Genomic DNA, 26,967 nt, shown 5'->3' with positions numbered 1-26,967 from the left:
TTCTTGATTTGCATCTCATGGTTATCCCTTGAATTTGACTTGTGTTTCTTCTAATTTGAGTCCTTGTTCAGATGTATAAATGGCTTTAGAGTAATTAAATTCTTACAGTTTAAGTAATAATACAGCCTCGCCATGCTGTGACCTTGTGTCAGGGAAAAATTGACTAATGGATTTCTTGGTAAGGAACTAAGTATGGTACATAAGAAAATGTTGCCATGCTGTAACCTTATGTCAGGGGAAAATTGACTGGAAGACTAATGGATTTCTTGGTAAGGAACTAAGTATGGTACATAAGAAAATGTTTCATATAGTTTTTTTTTAAGTTACTTGCAGGAAGTTATGAAGAAAGTACATTATAAAGTGTAAAGTGTTGCTGGATTAGAAAGAACCTTAGATATGCTGCCAGTAGAGAGAAAACCAGTTCATGGATTAAATGTATCTGAAGTTTTTTCAGCATTCACTCCACATGGAATGCCTTCTGATGTGTCAAGGCTGTGGGGAGTGTTTGACATACTTTCATACTTTTCTTCTGCTGCTTTGTGTTCAGCAGTATTGCTGGATATGTGACAGCACATATGGACCCGCTAGTATCTTGTTTTATCTTCCTTACAATGATAACTAACAGCTAAGTAACACTTCCCTGATGTGTTTGAAACTAATAATATGCTACCAAAATTGTGCAGAAAGCATTTCTTCTCCTGTTTTAGTAGGGAAAGATATGAGGTCATTGAGGCTGATTCACCTGATCTTGGTTCCTTCACATGACAGGTCTATGCACACTTCCATACATCTCTGACAGTAAAAGAAGTAGCTGGTTGGAAGTTTTGTGTGCAGTAGTGTGAGGAATGAGATTGTACAATTCCTTGTTTTGTTTTCCCTAGATTGCTTTTAAATGGCTCATTCCCTGGTAGCAGGAGGACAGGAGGCATGGAGTGTGGCTGGGTGGAAAGCCAGGTGTTCCTTTTAGTCCAGGTTACAGCTGATGCCATTTTTGGTGGTTTATTAGTCTATATTATCAGCATGTTTTTGAAGGTCCCTCAAAATGTTTCTGGAGATGTCAGGAGTGAAAGCAGATCTCCTTCTAGATAAACTGTTATACTTGCTTACTATTCCATCATTCTTGTCATATCCTGTGTGCATGGAAAAATACTTGGGGACAGCAGGCATTTAAAAAATGCCAAGTTGGAGTGCATCTGTGTAGTAGGTGAAGACAGAGTTGTAGTGGAGCCTTGTCACTGCGGAGTTACTGGAATTCAGATTGTGGAAAAAAGTGGGCATTTTACTTCATTCTGAGGGCTGAAGAAGTTCAAATTGTGTGTTTATCCATACAGGTGAGCTATCTGGGACTATCAGTTGCAGGTTCAAAACGAATCTGGGAACTATTAAGGTTTCTGAAAGAACTGAGAAAATTGGAGGAATTCCAAGAAAAATTGAAAACTGATACTGTGAGAGCAAGAGCTTTGTACAGCCAGTCATGATGCTTGTAAATTAGCCCAAAGATCAGTTAAAGCAGTTGAGTTCAAATGGCAGACATTGGGCATTGCAGCTTTGAGGGGCTTTTCTAGGCTGGAATCTAGTAATAGACAAAGTACAGAAACAATTTTGTAAATAAACCAGCATATATCAGTGTGTGAGAGTAAAATGTGCCTGACTCATTAAGGAGGGGACTTACGTCTCTTAGTGTACGTACATCTTTGGTTTGAAAGGATGAATATAATTTGGTGGTGTATATATGGGAACAGTGTTACTTCTCTTTCTTTCTGAAAAGACCCTGAGATATTCAATGACACTTTTTAAAAAATAATCTGGGGTGATACCAGTGTTCTGATACCATCATTCAGTATCAACTCTTCTCAGGTTTTTTCCATGTCTTTTATTGTGTGATAAAGTGGAGCCATTAAAGCACTTAAAGTAAGAGGTTTGTGTAACATTAGACATTGTAGGCAAGTTTTTCACCCCACACAGACATTTGTCAATCTTCAATTAAGATCTTAGTATTTACTTCAGAGCCTCCCATATAGATATCTGCATGTCAGTGTGTATATGGTCTTTTTATATGGACATTATTTAATGACATTAAAGATTGACAGCTGTTTTAATTTTGTCCAGTTGTAGTTTTGATTTAATTTTCCAGGCTATTTGACAGAAAGAACTATTGATTCCATTATTATGGGCCAAGATTAAGTTTCATTCTTAAAATTCAATGATAGTTCCCCATTTGTTTTTGGTACATGTTACATGCATTTTATACCCTCACATTAGGGATGTGTATATATATTTATAGAAATGCACCTTTTCATGCTTTTTAGGTAAATGACAACATGAACCTTGACTTGTCAGATGATGAAGAGCTGAGAGAACAGTTGGATATGCATTCTATCATTGTTTCCTGCATCAATGAAGAGCCACTCTTCACAGCAGAGCAGGTAAAGTGTTCAGCAAAGACAGAGTTGTTGGTGTAGAATGTTTTTTTAGTCTGTTATTACTTTTTGTTGTTGTTCTTGCTCTTCACTGGGGCTAAGCTTCTTGGTTGTTCTTTGTTTAGGGTTTTAATAATGTGGGAGATAGCATTACATCATTCAGATTTGAAAAGTGTTTCAGTACTTCAGGTGAGGTTGATAGTCCAGGGTCTTTGAAATCATGGGTATTTCTTACCATGATTTAGTCAGGAATGCTACTAAATTAAATATATGTGTAAAAAGCAAAATTATTTTCAGAATCTTAGTGGTATGGTAGAGTGTAATTTTCTGGCATGACTGTGTGGCAGTTCATAGTTTCACAGGGCTTTGCTGTTAGCAAGCGTTCTTTGAAGTTTTTGCCTAACATGAGGGCACATCAGTGTTTCTGCTATTAAAATTTCAAATTATTTGGTATATAAAGTCTTTAAATCCATGGATTTACTTCAATTACCTTGAAAATTGCTCTTCTGAGTAAGATAATGAGAGTAAGGTCTATTAAGATGCTGCTTTAGTAAGCAAACAATCTATTTTGTTGTTGCTTAAATGGTTAAGCAATGGTTAATCTGTGAGCTCAGATGAACGCGGTTATTAATAGTACAGGAGACAGGACTGCTTGAACTCCCTCAGCTCTTTTGTACTGTGGGCTGGATCTCAGCATTGACTACAGCCTCTGAACTTCTAAAAGTTGCTGTGTTATTTATTCAGATGTCTATTTAATGGTTTAGCCTGTAGAAATGTCATTGCTTATGTGATGTAAAGTAAGCTATCTGTGCACAGAATTTCTGTTGTCATACTTTTTGTCTGGCTCAGGTCTTATGCCCAGGGCTGCAAATCAGTTTCAGGTTATGGTGGATTAGTTCAAAAAACTTCTCACAAGCACAGTAGATTTTCAGGCTGTTTAGAGGGGCTTTTTGGTTTTTAAGAGAGTTTTTTTGTGACTTTTTCATTGTTTTTGTTTGTTTTCATTTTGTTAGTTTTTGGTTGGTGGAGGGAGGGGTCTTTGTTCTACATAGAGAAATGTGGTGAAATAAGGAGTGGGGGAGATAACTGATTTTTGTTATTGTGTCTTCCTTCAACTGAATATTCAGGAAAGATACTCCAGTTTACTCTTTAATTTAGTTCTCTTAAGCAGGATCATGGGTGCCTTCATATAGAAATGAGCCCATAGTTTCAGCTCACTTCTTGTTAGGCCATCACCAATTTACTGTTACAAGGTGTGATTATTCTCAGAGAGCGATGGGGAGGAAATGTCAGTACAATTTTATTGATCCTCTTCCATCTAGTCTTGGTGGTAGTTTCATCTAGCTTTGCTTCAAATTGCAAGCTCTTCATGTAGGAGGGTTTTCATAAGGGTTTTCATTTTTCAAAGGTGATTGAAGAAATAGAGGAAATGATGCAGGAATCGCCTGATCCAGAAGATGATGAAACACCCACCCAATCAGATAGGCTCTCTATACTTTCCCAGGAAATTCAGACCCTCAAGAGATCCAGTACAAACAACAGCTATGAAGAGAGTAAGTGGTATTTATTTAGCATTTTTGCTCTTATCCTTAATGAAAATAATTTCAAAGTTTGCCATGTGCTTGATTCTTAGCAAGTCCTTCTTTTGAAATATCTGCATTCAAAAAATATTTTCAAAATGTCCTGAAATAACAGCCTAGATTTAGTGTATAGAGGACTTACCTTTGTCAGCTTTCTTAAGACTAAGAACAAAAATAAGACTTTATAGAAGTCTTTTTAAATTTAAAGTATTTTTAAATTTAGAAGTATTTTTAAATTTAAAGCAGATATTCTGAAGGTTGATACATTGGAATGAGATTGCTTCATGGGTAAAGTGATAAGCTGGTCATTTTTTATTAAACTTCATTATTTTTCTGTAATGTGAGACTCTTTCTTGATGCCAATACACTGTTTAAGATCAGCTGAAGCTCTTGAAAGCTATTCAGTAAATAAAGCCTTACCATATCTTTGATACAGTTTCACTCATTGCAACATATCTTGACAGAGAGTAACACAAAAATAAGGCAACCATTTCTTTTTTGCCCCATGAGGACCATACTTATTTTTCGATCCTCCTTGTCCGTTCCTCTTTAGAAAGCTTAAAAGTGAAAAATATCCTTTGTGTCTTCTACTCAAATGAAGTCATCTGTGCTTCCCTATACAAAGCAAAGGAGAAATTAGATTAATAATAAATTGTAGTAGGTTGAATTGCATGTAAAAAAAACCTGTGACTAATCAGTTTTGTGATGGAAAATTTTGTTTAATCTTTACATTTGCCAACATGAATTCTAGAAGGTAGTAAAGACACAAAGAATATTTGATAGATGATCTTCATGCTTTGGTCTTTCTTTAAAAGTTTGGTACTCTCTTTCCTGTAGTCTGGGTTAACAATACAAACTCTAGAAGATTCAGAAAACTGGTTGACCTCTTGTGGCATGACTTAGAGTTTCTGCTACATTTCAGATTTATGGAAGAGATTCCAACCATGAAAATGGTCTCTTAACTGTCTCAACACATAAATTTCAGGAATGTGAAAAGCAAAATGTATTGTGTTCAGCAGGGCTTCCTGGTTTTCTGACAGTTCCATATGTCTTAAGGTTTGGAGCTAATCAAGCTTGCTCAGTATTTCATATCTGTCAATTTTCCTTTGCCTCAGGAGTTCATCTTTCTGTTGCATCTTTACAGTTTAAAGGTCAGTCTCGACCAAATAGTGCCTTGAGTTACTTTGGCAGATAATTTAACTTCCCTTCAGCAGTTTCTCGGAGTCTGCTTTCATGTCTTTCAGGTCACTATTTTATTAAAAACTCTTGCTACCTATTTGTAGTGTGTGAATGTGCTCCAGAATTGGTCTGCATCTCTCAGAAGTTTTTACAGGTTTTTCTTAGGAACTCTTAATTTTTATAGGATAGATCAGAGATTTTAATTCATTTAGGATTCAGACAGGAAATCACTTTATTTACTTTTTTCTTGGATAGGAAAAGACATACATTTAGGCAGTCCAAAAATAAAGCTCTGGTTACACAAGTGAGTTCCTCAGCCTACTAAGTTTCAGTCTATGTAGTCTTCTGCATTTGAATTCCTCTGTCCCAACTCATGTGCATTAGCTGAGGATTTCCTGTGTAGCCCTTTCAAGACTTTGATAATGACAACTGATCTGTCATCAGTCAGGACTGCAGTAGGGTAACCTACACCTGTGGTTTTAGAACAGTTGGTTTTTAGGCTGTGAAGCTGGTTCTTAAGTGTTGGTAAGTGCCCTCTCTCTGAGTACTGTTACAGTGTTTGAACAGAGTTTAAGGCCTAAGCTACCTTGAAAAACTGTGGCTCCTTGACATAGAATTGAATTAACAGGTTTCATTACCTTTTCTTCAGTTAAGTAAGTGGCAAGGAGTTTTCTGCAATTAATTTTCCTTGCTGTAATTTAAGAGAGAAAATTCACATTTCACTTACTACCTTTGATGCTTCTAAGAGCTACACTTTATTGTAGTTTGTGGCCTTATTTGTATTTTTCAACACTTGTCTGTAGGTGCTTTCTCTTACAAGTATTCTTGTAGACAGGATATTTACTAGACTAATTAAATGAAATTAAATAATTGCAAGTATCTATGCAGTGTCCTTAAACAGATTGTACCTGTCAGTGTAATCAGGACTAGCTGTTTCTCAAGTGCCAAATAAGATTATGTTCTTTGACACAGCAGCTGCTGGGACTTGCCAGCTTCCTAGGTGTGTCAGATCTAAAATGGAACAGAAAGCAGTCTTCAGAGATCTGCTTTCTTTTAACCCAAGCAAGCCTTAAAACATTTTCTTGGTCATAATTACACTATCTGTAACACATCACCCAGTAGTTCAGAAACTATGAAACCCTTTTCCTTTGAACAGTGCGTGGAGAGGAAACTAATAGTTAATAGCTGTGTCAGAAGTTTAGCACTTAATTCAGCTTCCAGCATAAACTACCAACACATTCTTCATATTTGCAGATTATCCCAGATTTCTCAGAAGTAAGAAGAAAATTTAACCATCTTATTGTTGCTGTTCTTGTCACCTCTGGGATGTGTTTATTCCTTTAGGAACATTGTTTTGTTCTATGTGATTTTAGAACTGAATTTTTTGTTTTGAGAAATTTCAGAGTACATTTTTCTTGTAACTCCCACAAGTTTACTCATGCTTAAAATCTTGACATATTACTTTTTATATGAACTATTTGTAGGAGTCAAAAGATTGTCTGTTGCTGAATTAAATGAACTGCTAGAAGAAATTGAGACTGCTATTAAAGATTATTCTGAGGAACTGGTACAGCAGCTGGCTCTACGAGATGAGCTGGAGTTTGAGAAGGAAGTGAAAAACAGCTTCATTTCTGTCCTCATTGAAGTACAGAACAAACAGCGAGAGCACAAAGAAACAGCAAAGAAGAAAAAGAAGCTGAAAAATGGTAGTCCTCAGAATGGCAAACAAGAAAGAGGTCATATGCCTGGAACAGTAAGAGAATTTTTATAAGTCTTTATACATTTAAACTTTTTTTTGGTTTTTTTCTGCTCTGGGAAGTAGTAGTCCTAGACTATATTAAGATACCTGGTACTCTGGCTTCCATGCCTTCATTCACAAACAAGGCTTAAGCTTTTCCTGTTGAGAATTTTTTCACAGGGTCATATATTTTACTCTTCTCATATGCAAAAAATATTTTTTAACTGTTTGCAAATCAGCCTGGAACTAGCATACCTTTCTTATAAAAAATACTGTCTTTGGATGTATTGCTCTGCATTCTGTTGTCAGTAGGCAAATTCATTTATGGTGTTTGGTTTCACTGTGTGAATTTTAGTATGTGTTACTCTTGCAGGCAATTCAGTACTATTCTTGCTGTCATTGCACAGATATTTATTCATCATGATGGTTTCTAGGTAGAAAAAAGTGAAGGTCTTACCCTGGATCTCCTAACCTGTGGCAGAGTTACTACATTCAACAAGAGACAGGAAGGAGGCCAAAGTGTAGTGCTTGTATACAGGGAAGAGATAATTTGTTTTATTCTTTACAGAACATAGCAACAAAAGGAAAAATGTCGTTCAAATAGAGTTGGATAAGAGGAGTCAAAGAACAAATGGAATTAGGTTATTAGCTTGTCAGTGCAATATTTTCTTTATCTGTGTAGTATAATTTAAAATTACTTAAGTGAGGTATTAATGTTTGAATTTCTTAGTGATTCTTATGGGATGCAAAAAATGTGGTTTTGTAGATCATGGCTAAGTCCCAGAAATAATGCTTCAGTTCGACATGAGAGGGTTTTGGGGTTTTCTTTTCAAATACAAGGAATAAACATTTATAATGAAATATTAAATGTTAAAAATTAATTCAAAATTTATTTCTAAACTTACAGACATAAGATACCTGTGATATACCCCAAATAGGGTTCTGATCTCATCTGTCAAATGAGAGATGTTTGTGTGTGTAGCTAAGTTTTGGTGGAACTTAAGAAAGTATATGTCTGGAAAACCATACAACATTGTCATCCATTTACAAGAGCACAGTGAATAGTTCCTTTTTCCTTGCCGGTCATGGAAAACCAAAAGGGGATATTTTACCTAGAAAGAAAAATAATTACTTTGTTTTGGAACTTGAGCCAAGTGATTCACAAGCTGTTCTAGTTAGTTTGAAGATTAGAAACTTGAATTATGCTTTCAGGTATAACTTACATGGTCCCAGGATAAGACATTTTGGTATTTGGTCACTTCAAGATAACAGATTTGTTAGGTTGCTTTCTAAGAGGGATTGAACAGATTGGCTCACAGGTGAGACTGTAGCTGCATGTGTGTGATTCCTTTGAAAACAGATTTCACTGTCGTCAAGGACAGATTTGAGAGCTGTCTCCCAGAAAGAGGTGCAAGGTTCAAGGTTCCTTTCTTCAGCAGTCCCTTTTTCCCTTTTTTTTTTTTTTTTAAGTGCTGAGAGTGGTGCATACAGATAGCATGTGCTAGTAGCTTGGTGAAGACTGAGTTCCTGTTAATAAATAATGTATTCATTGGTTATTTTGTTAACTGTACTGAAGTCTCATTTAAATGCAAAGACTGGAAGTAGAGTTAAATTGTCATACTCATAAGAAAATGAATTTTCCTGTAGATACTATAACAGAATATAAAAAAAAAGCCCCAGGTATTTTAATTATTTTGTCCTTAATGCTGTCTTTGGGTAAATCAGTTTCTTAGACTTCTAAACTTTTACCTCTTTCACAAGGGGAAACTAGGGAGCAGTTAAAAATAGTCAGGGCTTGAAGGAATGGGTATTCCTTCAAGTAGGATATCTTAAAAGAGTTAAGATGGCTTTGGCAAAATTTATGTCTTTACTGACCTTGTGTGCTTTAGAAGGTAAAATAACACTGTATTCCAGCACATTTTATTCCTCTCACATAAATAAATAGTTTCAGATAAACATGCTGAGGTGTGCTCATCATATTGCCCTGTGTCAGCAGCTTGGCTCTTTATTCTTTTTATGTTCATGTCACTTGGTGATTTTATATCACATGCTAAACATCAAAACTGTTTTGATTATTTTTTTTTTACTTCACCAACAAGCATAAAGGATTACAAATTTCAAGGAAAAATGTGTAGTTGGATTATATACTGCTTTTTTCTTTACTTGGATTCCATGCAGTGGGGCTTGAAATCAATATGGGTGTGTTGTTATCTAATTTATATATTTTATGATGTAACAGAAATAGGGAATACTAATCTGTGCTTCAATTGTGGAAAAGGAAGCAGGAAAGCATTAGAAGTTTTAAAGAGTTGGAGCTGAAAAATACTACCTCTGAACAGTATTTCTAGTACATGCTTAAAATCTGAAATATTGGTGTCAATAGTGTCTCTAAATATACATTGTTCAAACACAAATGTTAGAGGGGATTTTACAGTGAGCTGAACTTTGAAAAATGCTATTTTTATACATTTCAAAATGAAACAGCCGTAAAAGGCAAGTCTCAATTATTGAGTCTGCAGTGTGAAGATTTTGTTTGAATAAATATTGGTGTAGAAATACTGCTTAACTGCCATTATAAGGTTTTCTTTTTAATTAAAAAAATTAAGTAGGTGAGTAAAGGAATAGAAGTGTGCTGAAATACACCTTGGAGCTTGTCTTTGCCATTTGTCTTTCATAGTCTTGATAAATGCTGATTAATAGTCTTCTGAACTTTTCTCTGTCCCTTTTTTTTTTCTTTCTGCTTTGTTTTCACTACTTTTAGCGCTTCAGCATGGAAGGGATCTCAAATGTCATACAGAATGGCTTCCGCCACACCTTTGGAAACTCAAGTGGAGAGAAACAGGTGCTGGGCTATCTTCTCCCTTTTTTCTCATTCTTTGCCTGCACTTTTGGTAGGAGCTGAGATCTTAAAAATTGACAGTAGCTGAAGATAAATGCTGAGACAGGAAAAAACAGGATAAAATGCTGAAATCTCTGCTTCCCTACCTCAGGTTTCTGATCAGCCTACAGTCTCCTTCTCTCCTCAGCAGCTCAAGAGATTCAAGGCTTGATACCCTGATACACTGAGCTAATAACCTGTATTTCTTACCCCAGACTAAAAGTCTGTTTTAACATAATGCATGCTTTAGATACATTGCATGTCTGTAAAAATCTAATAACCAGCCAAAGAATGTGTATCAGGTTAGATGCAGTGTTTTAACCTTCAGCAACTTAAGTGATAAAAAAAGGTTTTGATTTCTTTTTTCTTCAGATGTTCAGAGCTGATACATCTAAAAGCAGAGTAGCACCTCAAAAATGTGTAGACTGTACTTTTTTGCCTTTGTAAACTGCATTATTTTAAAAGTAGCCAAATACATGCAATGCAGATTACCAGTGTAAAATACAGGAGCTATAGGCAAGTTTGTGCCTTTTTGTTGGTTATTTAAATATTGAAATGTAGAGCAGAGACAGCTTCAGTGGGCATCAGATATTGCGTGTAGTTTGGAAGCATCTTACAGATGTTGTGTGTACCTTGGAAGCAAGATTCTTATGCTTTATTTCAAAGTAATAACTTGCCTGCTATTTCAGATCTGTAGTATGTATTTTATTAACTGCATTCTGAATTTTTGTGAACTGCTAATGCTTGTGCTGTTGTTTAGTCTTTTGGCACACTACAAAATATTGGTATTTCACATTGTTTAATGTGTACCCACTATTTTAGTTTATGCAGTTTGGCAGAGGAGTCCATTAGAGTTATTTTTTTCCCTGGTGAGAAGTCCATTGAGGCAATAAATTGGCTGGTACTTTAGAAGTCAAGGCTGATTAGGCTTTTGTGTGGAAGATGAGTGTTGTATCCTGCAGAGGAGTTTAGGAGGTAAAACAACTCCTCTCAAGTCATTCTGCAATCATGAGACTAGAAATCAAAGGCTTACCTGCTTTCTCAGGCAAAGCATATGTATGTATGAGATTTTATGAATACATTAATACAGTTATTTATCTGTCCTCAGCTTTGGGGATCTTGAACACACGCACAGAGCTTACCTAGCAGGACTTTTTATCACTCTGTGTATTGCACTACTAGTAAAGCTATACCTGTATTCTGATTTGGTATTTTGGGGTTTTTTCCTTGGCTATCTTAACCATAAATTACAGCTGTTTATACCTGTATCATTAGATAGTTTAACTATCATATCTTTTCATAAAATGAGCTTATCTAGCTATGCCATGCCATCATACTTTTGGTTAAAAGACTTTCACTGCCTCCTGTGTAGATGTAAGTAGTATAATCATATGTTAAAATGATTGAATAACTCTTCCAGTCATTTTTTGAGTTAATTTACTAATGTTATTCTTCATGTTGATCAGACTTGTTGATACATGTTGATCTCCCAAAAAGTATGATCTTTTTCTATATCCTTATGGATATAGAAAACCCCTTATGGGATTTTTTATTCCCCTTCCTGTATCTTAAAGCAAGTCATGGAAGTGATATGAATTTTAAATTAAATGTAGGGTAGAAAGTAGAAGAGATACCAGCTCTTTTATGATTTATGCCTGGAAATCTATTTTTCTATGGCATTTGTTTTCTGTTTGAGAGGGTTTTGTTTGATTAGGATTTTTTGTCTCATAGTGGGTACTTCCCTTTTTAAAATCTTAGTCCCATTTGCTGTGCATGTATTTGAGACATAAATAAAAATTACTTAAGAGATTTTCACCATGTAAAGAGAAGCTTCCAGTGGGAACTCCCTGTTCCTATCTGGTAATGTAGTCAAAAAAAAAGACATTGAAATGTTAGTAGCTCTTTCTGGGATCATATTTCCAGAAGAAAATTCAAGACAGTCATCTTCATTTTGATTTTCAGGCATATCAAACACTTTTCGTAGGTGATGAAAAATTGCAGTGGGAATTGCTACTTTATCATGTCATCAAATCTGCTTCAAAAATTTAGAGGTCACAGCAGATTTAACACTTGGTCTTGTCAGTAAGCTACACTTCAGTCACTCCTTCATTCTTTTCATAATATGTTAACTTCACACAGCAATTCAGGAAATGAGTTTTTGTAGTGCTGTTATAGAGACTGATTGTTACAGCTGCAAAGTTGATGACTAGAAGGGAAATATTTCTGGAAACTAAGAAATTTTTTTTTGTTTTTGTTTTTAATTGCTACTATTAGAGAGGAAAAATGGAAGGTGAAGTTTACAGGAGAAGGGAAACAGGGTTAGTTGATATTTGGTCCAGTGAAATATCCTAGTGTTTTATTGTCCAGGTAAAGGGTAGAATGCCACGTACTTCTGAAGGCTGGGAAAGACAGCCAGAAATCTGATTTCTGTGTTAGTAGATCCACTTTCATCTCTGCCATTGGCAGATTCAGCAGCCTTATATTCAGCTATAGATTCTGGTGATTTTATTAAGTGCACAGGTCTCTGGTGATACTTGGTTACATCTCCTGGAAAAGAAATTGAAAATTGATTGTTTCCTGAGCAGCATTGCATACTTTTCTCTGCTGTGCTGAGTGGACATGAAAAAATGCCAAAAGAAAAGGGAGGGAGAAAAGCACCCTGTGTTTTCAGAAGGTCTTGGGGAGGTGTCATCACCACCTGTACAGTAGGTTCAGTGCTGCTGAGCTGTTTGGCTTTTAGGCAGATGTCGTGGTTGGCTGTGAGGTGTGTGCTCCTGCTGCAAGCATGGCAGTGGTTGCAGCTGTGTGTGGCAAGGCTCAGCCTCCCCTGCAAGGGGCAGCTCCTCACCGCAGGCTGAGTTACACCTGGCTCTCGCCGAAGGAAGGGCTGTTACCAAGGAGAGGAGGACACCTTGTACCTTGCTTGTGACGTGTTTTCTGCTTGTTGCCTGGAGAACTACGTAGATGTCAAGCTGAATGAGACATAGAGCATTACTTTGCTTACTGTCTTCTGTAAAACCAGAATAAAGTTCCTGTTTAAGTCTTAAAAATTGACTTGAGAGAAATTTTAGGAGGCTATTCCATTGAGGAAAATTCCAGCTCTTTTAGTATTTTTGAAATTCTGACCTCTTTAAGGAGAATATGCATTCATACAGGCTGCAAAGCGAGGTGTTGCCTAAAATGCATGTTATATAAGACCCAACAGAGTTACATCAAGAATTTGAAAATTAATCCTAGTTGCACTGCAGGTATGAAAATCTTGAAAGATTTAAGGAATTTTGCTGTGTTGGGTTTTTTGGGGTTTTTTTTAAGCAGACTAGAATTAAAGATTTCAGTAAATAGAATTTAAAAGGAGTTGGTTTGAAACTGTCTGCTAGTACACTCAGCTATTTAAACTGATAATTTAAATCAAATTCTGTATTCTGGGGTATTATGTTTCATTAGGCTTGCCTTGTTCTTTTTGGTTGGAAGTGTAAGCAGCAGAAGGTGAAAGCCATCTGTGCATTTCCACCAACTGTGGGACAGCATCATTTTCTTTGCAGAGAGGACAGTTAGCTGCATGACTTCTAGTGGCCACATAATTTGGAAAAAGAAACAAAACAAACTTGGTTTCTGTGATAAAAGCTCTGCGATGGAAAGGTAGAATCTTAATCTGTTTTGAAATATGATTATTTGTGGCTAGTAATTTCAATTGCTACAATTTTTACAAAATAAAATGCAAACAACAGAGTTGCATGAAAGGACTGTCAAGTAACTCTATTTTTCATTTGACAGTACTTGACAACCGTCATTCCTTATGAGAAGAAAAATGGACCCCCATCTGTTGAAGACCTTCAAACATTAACCAAAAGTGAGCATATGAAATTCCCCTGATCTTTCCTCATTGTCTATCCAGTTGTGGTTGCTCAAAGCAGTGAATCCATCCAGTTCTCTCTTACCCTAGGGCATGTATGTAAAGAGGCATGATTTTAACCATAGATTTTGGCCAGCTTGTTTCCTGAGCCTTCATGTTAGGTTTGTTTCCTAGCTGTTTTCTGAAACCCTGAAGGCCAGAAACCTGCATGTATCAGAATGTAAATGTTCCCACGTTTTGATACTAGCTGCATAGCATGAAATTTGGTCTTACAGTGCCTGATACATCCCTGTTTGTTTATATTTGCTGTGCTTTACTGAAGTTATTGTAATGACTTTGACAAAATGGAGTGGATGTCAAAATACTTAGGACTAGTTCAATAATGATTGCACTTGATTGCCTTTAAAATAGCCTGCTTCTCTCTGTGATTTTGATGGGGTGGTTTTGTTGTTAATAAATTAAAAATTCCAAACCAAACACAGTTTTGACAATGTTTTGAAGTCCCTGTTCTTCACATCTTTCTTAGGCAAGATCCTCAAAATTATTGCAAGTTCTAAATCCTCTAGTTGTTTGATTTTATTGGGCTTTTTTTAAATTCTAATTTGCAAGAAATCAAGGTTGTATTTTAAAAAATACTAAGGTGGTTTAATACAACAAAGCATCTCTAGGAGTCAATAGCATCACCTTCATTGGATGTTTATAGGAACAGTTTAAAAATAGGTGGTAGAGTGCATCAATGCATTTCTCAGTGGAGAATCTCACTCTGTCTTTGAGGTGATTTTCAGCAGCAGTTCTGTGATTCTGCAGGTGTCTGAGGGGAAGTAAAAGGCTCATTGGTTGTTTTCTGGAAATAGAAAATTAATATTATATAAATTCCAGAGTAAATGAAATGTTTAAGTAGGAATTAAAGCTCCCTTTATTTTTCTACAGTAAACAGCCTTAGGTGTTAATTCGTACTTACTTTGTGACAAAGGATTTCTCATTTTATGTTTATTCTTGCCATGAAATTTTATCCTTTTGCCATATTTAAATTTCACTTGACACTATTAAGCATGTGTTAAAGCCTCTTGAAAACATTTTGTGTTGTTTGATGGTTTATTAAAAAAATGTCTTGCACAAATGCATTGTAAAGAGTATTAACAATATTGATTTCTGTGGGCTGGTTGGAACTTGATCCCATGAGTCAGTTGCAGATCTGTGACTCACTGTCTCTGCTGTTGTTCAGGCAGGCAGTAAAGCAGGAGTTTAGTTGGTTGTTCAGTTGGTTTTTCTTTCAAAGCTCTGTATTACTCCATAGTTATGAACACTAATGTCTTACTTCAATGTAAAAATTGAAATGAAACACTTGTTATAATTTTAGTTTAGAGTCTCATATGAGGAATTTGGAGTTTATTAAATATTGCTTTTCAGTAGAATTTTGTAATTTTGCTTCTTTCAGTCATGTCCTGAACGCTTCATAAAGAAAAATCATTGTTTTTCTTTATGTAGTGACAGACAACTGTACACATATCCAGTCCAGCTTTTCCATTCCTTCTTCAGAAATAGGCAAGATGGACAAGATCTACTCTTATATGTCACAAAATGGCATTTTTGCATTATTATAAGTTAGTGCTGAATTAAGTCATGTAGTTAAGATTTTTCAAACCTACAGCAGATAACATTCACCATTTCAGGGAGGGAAAAAAAGCACCACTAATATTTCCATACAATCATTCAGAGCATTTTTCCATTATTTGGGATAATGATCAAAGATATTAAGTAATGGAGCAGACTTTTTTGTCCTGAGATTTCCAGCTCATCAATAGTTGTTAGCATACTTCAGTTTTTAGATGTCTTTGGATGACTTTCTTTTGGTGAGAATCTTTTATAGGGAAGAGGTGCTTGTTGTTGTTATGACTGATGGCATTTTACTGTAATATTAGCCACATGAAATGGGACTCTTGCCTTCAGAAACTGTGGAGCTCAGAGAGAATTACACAAGTGAAAGGTGGAGAGGATGTGATGTCTCATTGTATTTTCTCATCTTTCACTTAAGAGATTTTTTACATCTCATAGTGGTATCTCTATGAGTAGTTGGAACTGCTCCAAGGTATTTGTTTTATGTGTTGTGTTTCATTTATGAGTAAATACATGATTTTTTTTCATTCTTTAGTTCTGCATGCCATGAAAGAGGATAGTGAGAAAGTGCCAAGCTTGCTAACAGACTATATTTTAAAGGGTGAGTATGCTTCTCAGCAGAGATTTTATTTGATTCTAAATTAATTTGATTGACTTAGAATGTGTATTTGAAAATAGTGATCCTACAGCATTCATTAATTATGTTACATTTCAATGAAACACAGCTCTCATATATGTTCTGTTTTGTCTAAGCATTCTGAGGTACAGTTCATACATAAAATGTTTATTTTGTTTGTGTTAATAAAATATAGCAAACTGCTGAATGACATCAGCAGGAACAAAGGAGTCTGGCTTACAAAGTGAAATGGGTATAGTTAAAAATCTTCCATTGCACAGTTTTTTTAGTAATTGGAACTCCAACTACCCATGGTAGTAAAGCATTTGCTATGCAAAGTGCTTACAGCTTCATTTCAAGTGCTACCTTCTGATCAGTAATAGAAAGTATTTATTTCACTTACTATACCTTCTTGAGATATTGTTTTATAAGTTTTTGTATGAGTAATTTATTTTCCAGTCTTATACATTGATTGTATTTAAAGAATGTCAGACATTAAAAAATACTGTTTGCCTTAGTTTTAAAGGAGTTGTTCCAGGTAGTTCCCAGGTTGTTAAATTATTTTAAAATGTTTATCATCTGACTTAATTTTTGTCTAGATCTTACTAATGCTTATGTTCTTACTTAATTCTTGGCATATGATACAATTTTGTTAAGTGTTTAAAGTTTAGAAAATGCATCAAACTGCTGAGATCTGAACAAATACCTGCACAGAAAGATGATGGGTGCCATTTTATTTGCCACCAAAATGTTTATAACACTCTGCTTTCCATATGCTGCAAAAGTTTTTCGCTTCTGCTGTCATGCATTCCAAGTCTCATCTTGTTTTCAAATATTCTGTCTTTTGACTTCACTCACTCCATGTGATTTTTAAAGGTTTTTGTATTTCTTATACAAACTCCCAGTCACTCTCATAATCTCATCTCACAGATACTTGAAAGGTTTGAGTTATGGATGACATACAGTCTGCTGTCACTTCAGAAAATCTGAAAAAGAGATTCAATATTCTGGAAGTTCCAAGAGACTTCCTGCTGAAAGAGATCCATTTCTATGTTTTGTGTAGTGTTGAAGAACTGCCACATACAATAAGAATGCAGAGATTCTTTCAATTGATTCCTTTGATTTTTCCATTGTTTACTTATTCTTGCTAAAAATTCTTCCTAAAGTAGACGGATGTGTTTGCGTGTGAGCCATGTAGGATCATGGTCAAGGATTTTTTTAGTGTTGATGGCACTAAACTGTAATTCTGTGAAGCAGAATCTTTGTCCCCATAGGATAGGAACTGCTGTCAGTAATTAAAAATTTTTGCTCTTCATAATACATCTGGTAGTAAGTGACTGAATTTAACAGTGCTTTTCACAGTGTCTGCTCTTATTTTTAGATGTAGCTGCCCAGAAGAACCTTCAGATTACTGAGATATTGAGGAGAAACTGGCAGCTTAGGGAAATGGAGAAATCTTTTTTAAAAGCAAAGAAGGCTTATAAAAGTAGACTACCTGAACGTATGAGAGGATGAGCCAGGAAGCTTGGACTGAAGTTCTTTCCTGCCTCTTGTGTGCTCATTACTTAAAAATCACCAAGGATGTTCTACTAGTGAGATGCAGCAATTGCAAAAACATCATGCATCGAGTCTCTTGGACCAAACCGGTCATCTGTCGTATGCAAACACTTATCTTTAAATTGTGAAACACAAATTGTGAGAACATGAAGAGTAATCACTCACATCACTCATAGTGAAAGGAAAGTCAATTTCCCCACAGCTACCGTAGTGAACAGAACCAAGCCTTTCTTCATCCTGTGTGGGTTTGTGTGTTCAGTGGCAGATAGTTGCGAGCAGAGCTAGTGAGCATAGAATTTTACTCTTCCTTTCAGTATAGCCTTAACTAAGCTTTATATGCTATGTTGATGTTATATTAAATATTTATAACTCAACTAACAATGTTACCTTGTACTGTAGATTTATTCTGTGGCACAGGCAAAGTCTTCCAGTTGTTTCTGAAGTTGTAACCTACTGCTCTTTTTCTGCCACTAAAACTTCTGGCCTGAAACTCCCGCGAGGCTTTAATGGCACAGAATACTCCCAGCCACCACTCTATTGTCTGGACATTATTTTTAAAGCTTGTTAAGAGGAGATTGGTTGAATTCTTTACAACCACTTAGATCAACTTTCAGCCGAGCTTTAATACCTGAAATTCTAACTTATTTTTTAAATTACGAAATAAAAAGAGTGACCTGCTTTTAGAGGATTCTGCTCTTTTCACTGTAAAGATTAAAAATGTCTTGGCAAGGTAAAAATCTTTAAGAAGATTTAGGGTTTAAATTTGTTTCCTGAAAGAAGTTCTGAACCCAGTGGTATAATCCATATGGTGTAGTGGTAATTGTATTCATTTTAACTGGATGGATTTTATTGCTTTTTCTTAAGCTATAATCAAGAAATGAAATTTTGAAATGTGTGAATTATATCACCAGAGGTACTTGGTTCTTTTAAAATCTGTTAAGTACATGTTCCTTTGAGGATCTTTTTTTTTCCAGTCTTGCAACAACAAAACCAGACAGTAAATTACCTGTGACATTAGAATATGTGTAGCTTTATGGGAAATCCAGTTTGGCATCTGACTGCACAGACATAAAACCTTTTTTCAAACTTTATATTATGTTTTACAGAGCAGAAAAAATAAATTTTACAAACATGCTCTTGATTAATTTTTTTAAGCAGCACTGTCTTGCTATTCTGTGGTATGTAAAAAACTAGGATGTGCAGTCTTATGTGGGTGTTATAGCTGTCCACAGAATTATTAACAGACTTGCCCAGATACTAGTGGTCACTGTTGAAAAGTAACTTAAATTGTTCAGAAGCAAAAACTGAAGAAAAAAAATCAGGAAAAAGATTATTGCCAAAATATTGTTAGTACGATGCAAAGGAACAAATAGAAGAATGCTGTGAACATGGAAAGGTGAATGGAGCCATAAGATTGAGCATAATTGGTGATGTAACACAAAATCTTACCACATGACTGGTGTTCTGAAGATAGTGAAATAAGTTTATATTTTCTCTGAATTCCACTGTGTTTTGTAGACTTCACAAATTCTGTGTAATCTTGAATAACTTGAACTACATACCAAATAATTCTGAAATTTGGATCATGTGGGAAGACACAGACACCTTCTGTGTATGCTAACACTCACTATCTTCATTTAATAATGATTGGGTAAGGTTGTTTGGACAACAGCTGGAACTTGAAGGACCGTTCCGCAGCCAGATCTGCTGTTCACTTTCTGTGTTACCATGGATCATTCTTGGATTTTTTTTCATAACCAACTAATCCTTCTGAAGTGCTGGAAGTGGAAATCCTCAAAACGTGATGTGTGCAAATCCAGTGTAATAAAAAAATTTAAAAGAACAACTCTGGCCATTTCATGTTAGGGGATAAAACCACCTCTATATGCATTTCTCAGTAGGATTATTAGTTTTGAAATTATTTCTGGTGCTTGCTTTCTTTAAAGCATCTTCTTTCCCCAATTTCTACCGCCCCCTTGTGTCCCCCAAAATGTTAAAAATACCATCATTTTCCTTGTCATGCTTAAGTCCCTCTTTCCAGGGGTCATTTAGCTCTCCCCTGGATCCTTTCTGTAAGAACATTTCCTCAAAGGTAAGTATCCCAAAGCCAGACTAAGTACATACTCTGTGAAGAGTCTGGTACAGTGTAGCAGCTTATCTTCTCTTGTTCGTGTTGCTCTTATTGCAGCCCAAATTATTTTCAAGGGGATATTTTTCCCTTTGTAAGGTTCTGTTTCATTGTACTTTTCAGTGAACATTTCCATCCTGAAACTAACAATAATGAAAGGGAATTAGTGATTTGCTTTGCAAGTGAACTCTAGTTCTCCCACTAGTGCATGATTTATATGATATTTTATAGATCTAGAATTAAAATAGGTGGTAACATGAAATTGATCAGCATTTGCAATTGTGCTTAATTTTTCCTGATTGTATTTTAATATATCAATATTGTTATTATATTTTATCACTAGGAGTCATGAAGGAGAAACTGGGATTTCAAAAAGGGTAGGGGAATGAATTTACTGACAGGGAAAGAAATACCAAACCAGGACTGAAATTCTTTATCTTAGAAAGCACACTTCTGGACAGAAGCTGGCAGCTTAGTAAGGTCACAGTATTTAAATGCTGTTTGTTCTCATCTTTCTGTTGACCTTTTTTGATGGTTGAACTAAGAGAATGTGATTTGAAAACTCTGTGCTTATATCCATTGAAAGACCTAAATAAGCTAAGTTTTTTTGGGCACAAGTTAAGCTGTAAGGCAGATGGAGATACATGTGTTGTACCTTGTAGCTGCATTGGGTTTAGGTGTTGCAACAGTATCCTTTGATGAAAGTGTGTTTGTAAGGACAGTGCTCATTGAATTTTTACTTTCTTTTTAAAGCTTTCATTTTTTCTTCTTGTGTTTGTAATGTAATGACTTTCTGCATAATGATTAATTTGCCAAGTGCAATAATGCAAGTAGTACTTTTTATATATTATGAAAATTAATATTTATATTATTAGTATTGTGTATATTATATATAGTGTAGTTGCAGCTGCAGTCTTTGCAGTATGCAAGTTTAGGTTGCTTTCTGAAGACAATGCCTCTGTGCAGGTGTTGTGGGAGTAACAGAAATGCTGTAGGGAACAGCATCTAGGCTGGAGAAGGACTGGAGCTGCTGTTTGCATTGAGCTGGTGGCTGTTGCCTTGAAAAGCCAACATCTCTTTGGGTCTGATGCATTCACCTACTTGAAGGCCTGTACAGGGGCATGAGAACATGGAGAGGGCCTGCTGGGATGGACTTCACAGCAGGTTTAAAGTAGAAGCTGAGGACAGCATTATGGGAAGGGGAATTACCTTGTTTTACTGCTATATGGGTAGTGCAGAATATCTGACAAAATCTGCTCAAAGCAAAAGTTCCTTAATTTAGCTACTTCCAGAACAAATCAATAATATATATGAAATGTTAACCAGTGTATACACACAATTAAATATTAGGATAGATTGTCTGGTATCACATCTAGACATATTATTTAAAGATTACTTGAAATACTACTATTTGAATACTACTTACTGAAATACTACTATTACTTGATTACTACTTTTTAACTTCTAATTTTTACAAAATGTGAAGATTTAGCTTTGTGTATAAGAATAATATTTACATAATTTCAGCTGTAAGTACATACTTATATATTCTATATAATAGTTATTTCCTTTGAAATCAGATGCGTCATTACAGTAAACTTTATAAGATGTATTTACTGCTAACCTTTGTGTTCTTTTCCAATTGTCCTCAAACAGTAATTGTGACAAAAATAGAGTGCTAAAAATAATATGCTATGCATTACTAGTTAGTAAAAAGCATAAAGTGTCTAGTATTATTTTCTTCTTTTTTCTGAATGTAGATGTCGTGAAAGCAGAAAAATTGCCCGTCTCTCTCCTTGCTATTTCATACCTGATCTTTCAAGTAAAAACTTATAATTTATTTTGTTTTAATGAAGCAAGAGTTTGCACCTTGTTCTATTTCTAAATTATGCAAATATTTCAGATAATGAGAACGTTTATTTACTTGCCTTTGAAGTTTTTGTTTAATTGTTACACCTGACTTCTTTATTTGCTTTTGTGTTGTGCTAGCATTGGTTTGAAAGCTGGATTGCTCTGAGGTTTGTGTCTTACATTGAAACAGGAATGAGAAACACGTGAAGGACATGTCTTATCTTGCCACTGTGTGATTCTAGTACCCGCACCAGAATTAGAAAGTAGAGTTAGAATCTCAAATTGTCAGTGCATATTTTTAAAATATAATTGCATGCATCACCTGTTATTTAATGTTCTGTTTTCTGATATAACACTTTAAAAAGCACTATTTAAGACATGACCTTTAGTTAACTCATTTCTGGATAATACTAGTTAAAGATAGTGGGTTGTGTCACTTCATTACCTTTTGAAAGAGGCTGAAAACTTAATTGCCGGTTTGAGTTGATTACTAGATTTTACTGTGCTACTAATAGGGTAGAATCCAACATTTAAATATTTTAGTATATGCCTTACATTTTTCTGCAGATCAACTTCACTGATATTTATCAATGTGTATTTGTGGTTTTTTTGCAGTTCTGTGTCCTACATGAAGAGGGCTGCCTTTCAGAATTAGCCATGCTCCTTTCTGTGATGAGAAGCTTTCCTTGGATAAAACTCGTAGTATTTTTTCATATGGCACTATACTTAAAGCAGTATTCATTTACCTCCTCCGTGTGTGTGGATTTTCTGATGCTACAGTAAGTCATCTGGGCATGACAGCTCATCCAGTTTAACTTAATAGTGCAATGAACTAGAGCAGGGAACAAACATTGTACAGTTTTACTTGCATTGTTCTGACTTTTTAAAGTCTATTTTTTCATTGTATAGCATGTAGTAAATCCTCCTGCACATTTTGTTGTTGGAAGGAAAGGTAAACTTTGAATAGTGTAAATAAAATAAGCTTCATTTTAAGGAATCCATATTTAAAATCACCCTTGATTACCAAACAAAGATGAAAAAATTATCTTAGTCAGACTTGGAATTTAAGATTCAAGTGAGTTCTCCAGGACACTCCAGAAAGGTGATTGTGAAAGTCAGCAATCAACACTGCTTTGTATATAACAGATTTGTTCACAGATGAACAAATCCATGTTTCTTGGTTTGACATAAGTAATTGTGTGTTACTTGTTCTTGGTATTAACACAAACATCTGACTAATGTAATATTTCATGTTTGGTTTTATTTTGACTAATAATGTTCATGTGGCTTAGATATTCTCCCATATTGCTGCTATAATTTTACTGGTTTTAAAAGATGTTTGGTCTTAATGAAAATGCTTCAATATATAAACATTTTAAAAGGCAGTATCTTTTTAAAAATACATGTACAGTTTGAAAAACTTGCACCTGGCTTCCAAGTTAGTATTATATTGAGATGTTTGTTGTTATGTATCTCTGAATTTTACTACAAATATCTCTTGTAAATTGTATGCACTGTCTCCTCTGTGATGATGTACCTGCATTCAAACAGATGAGAATGTACTTTGTAAATCCTGTAAAAGAAATGTTCCCCATATTCTCAACTTCAAATACTTGTCACAAGTAATTTTGCCAGTCTAAGAAGTGAGACTGAAATGTAAGCAGTACCTATTAAAAAAACAAAAATGAAACAAAAACGCACTTTTTTCTAGGTTGAATTCCTATTGATTCTTCATCCAGATGTATATATTGAATATCTGAAGGCATTGGAATATGAGGTTCTAAAGAGATAATTATGTGTTTTCTTCAGTTTTTTTCCATCTAAAGTGTTTAGGGGTTTTTTTAGTTAAAAAGAAATTTTATCCTGAGTACCTTGCATCTTAAATGTTCAACTTTATCATCATCACCGAATACTGTTTTGATCAGTAAAACAAAGTCTTTTGAAGATAGTTTTTAAAATGTATTTCAGGGTTTGTTTTTTTTTTCTTAAGGCCTCAATATTTTTGTCTTTTGTGCCTTTTTCAGCTTAAAATTCTTTTTCTCCTCCCTCTCCCCCACTTGACCACCAACGGATACTTGCCAGCCTGCTCAGGAATAAATAGGTTATCTTTTGTGCCTTTTTCAGCTTAAAATTTTTCTCCTCCCTCTCCCCCCCTTGACCACCAATGGATACTTGCCAGCCTGCTCAGGAATAAATAGGTCCTCTCCATAAGTGTGGCATATGTGAAGGTTTTTTGTTGCTTTTTTTAATTCATTTGTGGTTTCTCTAAAAAGAAGGCAGCCATTTATTTCTGTAGCTGGTGTGTTATAGATTCATTATGGCATGCTTTTTATGTAGAAATTCTTGATGTTAACTGTTGATGCCTAGAAATGGGCAAAGGGGATGACCCTGCTTTATTTTAAAAAAGGTGCACATGTGAAACCCACCATGTCTCTGTGTGAGATTAGTCAGAGGTGCTTCAGTCTTGTGATGAGGCTTGAAGTGACAAGAAGGAACAAAATAAAACAAAAACAATTAAGAGAGAGTAAATAAAGGGGGGGGGGGAAGGAAAATAACAAAAAAACTTCTGTCAAAGTTTATGTTACTTGTAACAAATCTTGGATGACTTAAAGTTACAAACTACTAAAAGTAATGAAACTGGAAATAAAGACCAGAAACAGCTTTAGTGAGCTAAGCATCTGCTTGGGAATTTCATGCCTCTCATGAGACTAAACAAGGTTTCATTATGAAAAGTACCTGTTTACCTTGTATGCATTAAACAACAGCTGCCAAATGTGGCAAGTATTATATGTATACCTGTATATGTACATAAACAGATCTCAAAACATTTGAATAAAAAGAACCGTGCTTATCTGCTTTTCTGCTGAGTTCTATGTACTTTGTGTTTTCTACTATGCATCCTTTTTTCCAAAATCCATTACTGAATCTTGCATTCTTTCAGGGAGATGGATTTCATGCTTCTTTTTAGTTTTAGCATGTCACAGTTGTAAATGGCCACCCAAAAAGAGCTGACAGATAACTTGGCAGAGAGGTCATGAAAATCCACTCCACTATTGATACGAAGAGTCCTGGAAGCAAAGTTGCCCTAAAGTCATTGAATTTTAAGGTACTTAAAATACTTATTAGTATCACTTGCTTAATTTGTTTGTTTGTTTTTACCTTACCCTTTTTCTGTGTTTCAGCTATTTTGTTGAAAGTTTATTTGCTTCATGAATACAGTTAAAATTTTGAGCCAGGGTCTGTCTGGACAGGGTATCAGAGGTAGTCAAAGTCCTAAAATGATACGGTTTTGGTTAAGGGAAGACACTTGAAAACAACATCAGTTCCCTTCTGGTGATAGGTAATGATGTAGCTGGACTCTCAGCTGGTGTCGGGAATTGGTGATAAAGAACATCTGCTCTTGACTGTGCCAGGTAATTGTAGCCTTTAACTTGGTACAGTAGCTGTTCACATCATTTTTGCTTGCAGAGTGGATTACCTTGGGATTCTTTTTGTGTGCTTGTCCTTGGAAACTGGACCAGACCAGAAATGGCACCCTGTGCTTCACAACAGTGTTGATAATCAAGCATGTATCTGCACAGCACTTTTCACAGCAGCTTCCTCATTTCCAAAGGGCCAGTTTATGGCCTGGGTTTCAGCTCGTGAAGCTGTAGATGGTGCAGAGCCTGTGCAGCAGGAAGCCTGCTTCTCCTGCTCTGGCAGCTGCAGTGGACAGCAGCAGCCTCACTGGCAAAGCTTTCCAGTGGAGTGCTCCTGGTTCTGATGGATCCAAACCAACTGACTGAACCTACTGACTCCTCATGTCATTCTGCAGTGTCTCTTTCTTCTGGGCAATGGTGGAATTATTAATGGAGTCAGACACTAATCCTGGTTTTTAAAACTCATGAACCCCCCTCAAGTTATCCCTGGATATAAAAACATTGAAAACCACTTAGACTATCATACAGTAAAATATGAAATCTCAGAACAAAATGGATCTTGAGTCACATTGTGTGAATTTAGTGTTCTGCTTTTCTTGTGGCCCAGCAGTGTTTATTTTAACCCTGAACAGAAACACTCTGTGATACAGGCAGTCTGCCTGTTGTAATGCAAAGACAATGCAATTTATTTTCAAGGTGTCTACAGTTTTGCAGGTAGCAGTGTGGTTTGAGTGTTCTATAGGGGCCATCTAATAATGGAGAATTGCTAGTTACCTTCCTTAAAAAGTTTCTTACACCTGAGGAACCAGAAGGAATGTGTTAAAGTAGTTTGTCCTGGTCAAATGAATGGGTGAATTGAAATGTTTCATTCCCTTGCTAACATTCTTTTGACCAGGACTTGCCTCAGGAATTGTGGCTGTTTTGTTTGAATGTCTTGATCAGCAATGGCTCACTGGATTAGCTGATCACAGTTCAGTCCTAACAATACATAAATAAACGCTATAAACCATGAACCAGGAGATCTAGATACTGAATTTTGTTGCTGCATTTTTCCCTCCTTTTTTTCCTGTATGGTGTATAAAACTTGGATACCGGGGTCGTCATCCTAGAGCACATTACACAGGATTGTGCCCACACAGTTCTGGAATGTCTCTGGTCAGGGAGACTCCACAACCTCTCTGGACAATCTGTTCCAGTGCTCAGTCACCCACACAGTAAAGAAGTTCTTCCTCATGTTCAGGTGGAAGTTCCTGTGCATCACTTTATGCCCATTGCCTCCTGTCCTATTGCTTGGCAGCAGCGAGCAGAGCCTGGCTCCATGCTCCTGGCACCTCCCTTCAGACACTCACAGGTATGGATGAGGTCCCCTCTCAGTGCCACTTCTCCAGGCTGAACAGGCCCAGCTCCCCCAGCCTTTCCTCATTAGAGAGATGCTCCAGAGCCTCAGGCATCTTTGGTACCCTCCACTGGAGCCACTCCAGGGGCTCCATGTCTCTCTTGTCCTGAGGAGCCAGGGCTGGACTCAGCACTCCAGATGTGCCTCAGCAGGGCTGGGCAGGGGGCAGGATCAGCTCCCTTGGCCTGCTGGTACTGCTCTTCCTAATGCATCCCAGGGTTCCATTGGCTTTCTTGGCCACAAGGGCTCACTACTGGCTCATGGAAGGCTTGTTGTCCATCAGGACCCCCAGGTCCTTCTTCACAGAGTTGCTTTCCAGCAGGTCAGCCCCCAGCCTGTGCTGGTGCAGGGCATTCTTCCTCTCCCAGTGCAGAACCCTGCACTTCTTTCAATTGAATTTCAGAAGTTTCCTCCCTGCCCTGCTCTCCAGCCTGTCCAGTTCCTTCTCAAGGGCTGCACAGCACTTTGGGGCATTGGCCACTCCTCCCAATTTTGTGTCATCAGTGGACTTGCTGAGGAGGCATCTGCCCCTTCAACCAGGTCATTGATAAACAAGTTAAACAATCCTGGACCCACTACTGTCAATGTGCAAGTTCTCATGTGTTCCCAGATGCCTGGGTCTCAAAGCCATGTTATAGAAAACTTTCTTCCACTAAAAACTAGAAGTGGGGACAAGATGTGAGGAATGGAAACTTAGAAAGTAACAATCAACTGGTCATTCACTGGTTCATTTAT

At 36.2% G+C, this 26,967-nt stretch overlaps 1 protein-coding gene across 6 annotated transcripts in view; it reads left to right on the top strand.

The window, feature by feature from the left end:
- Positions 1-26,967, top strand: part of FEZ2 (fasciculation and elongation protein zeta 2) — a 35,076-nt gene that overhangs the window by 2,761 nt on the left and 5,348 nt on the right. For 2 of the 6 annotated variants that reach the window (XM_039718920.1, XM_039718922.1), the window contains exons 3-10: positions 2,310-2,426; positions 3,829-3,973; positions 6,664-6,932; positions 9,679-9,759; positions 13,570-13,645; positions 15,801-15,866; positions 22,033-22,196; positions 24,386-24,523. In XM_039718920.1, the coding sequence (XP_039574854.1) occupies positions 2,310-2,426; positions 3,829-3,973; positions 6,664-6,932; positions 9,679-9,759; positions 13,570-13,645; positions 15,801-15,866; positions 22,033-22,049 (771 nt within the window). In that variant the 3' untranslated portion in view covers positions 22,050-22,196; positions 24,386-24,523. Of the gene's footprint in view, positions 1-2,309; positions 2,427-3,828; positions 3,974-6,663; positions 6,933-9,678; positions 9,760-13,569; positions 13,646-15,800; positions 15,867-21,555; positions 21,585-22,032; positions 23,519-23,615; positions 24,285-24,385; positions 24,524-26,967 lie in introns of those variants that run through there. The other 4 variants (XM_039718921.1, XM_039718923.1, XM_039718919.1 and 1 more) reach the window with 4 other exon arrangements.

This window comes from Passer montanus, unplaced genomic scaffold, assembly GCF_014805655.1.
Source record: "Passer montanus isolate IOZ18808 unplaced genomic scaffold, ASM1480565v1 scaffold40, whole genome shotgun sequence".
NCBI classification, from domain to species: domain Eukaryota; kingdom Metazoa; phylum Chordata; class Aves; order Passeriformes; family Passeridae; genus Passer; species Passer montanus.
Note: the sequence above shows the minus strand (reverse complement) of the source record. Positions and strands in the feature narration are given on the sequence as shown.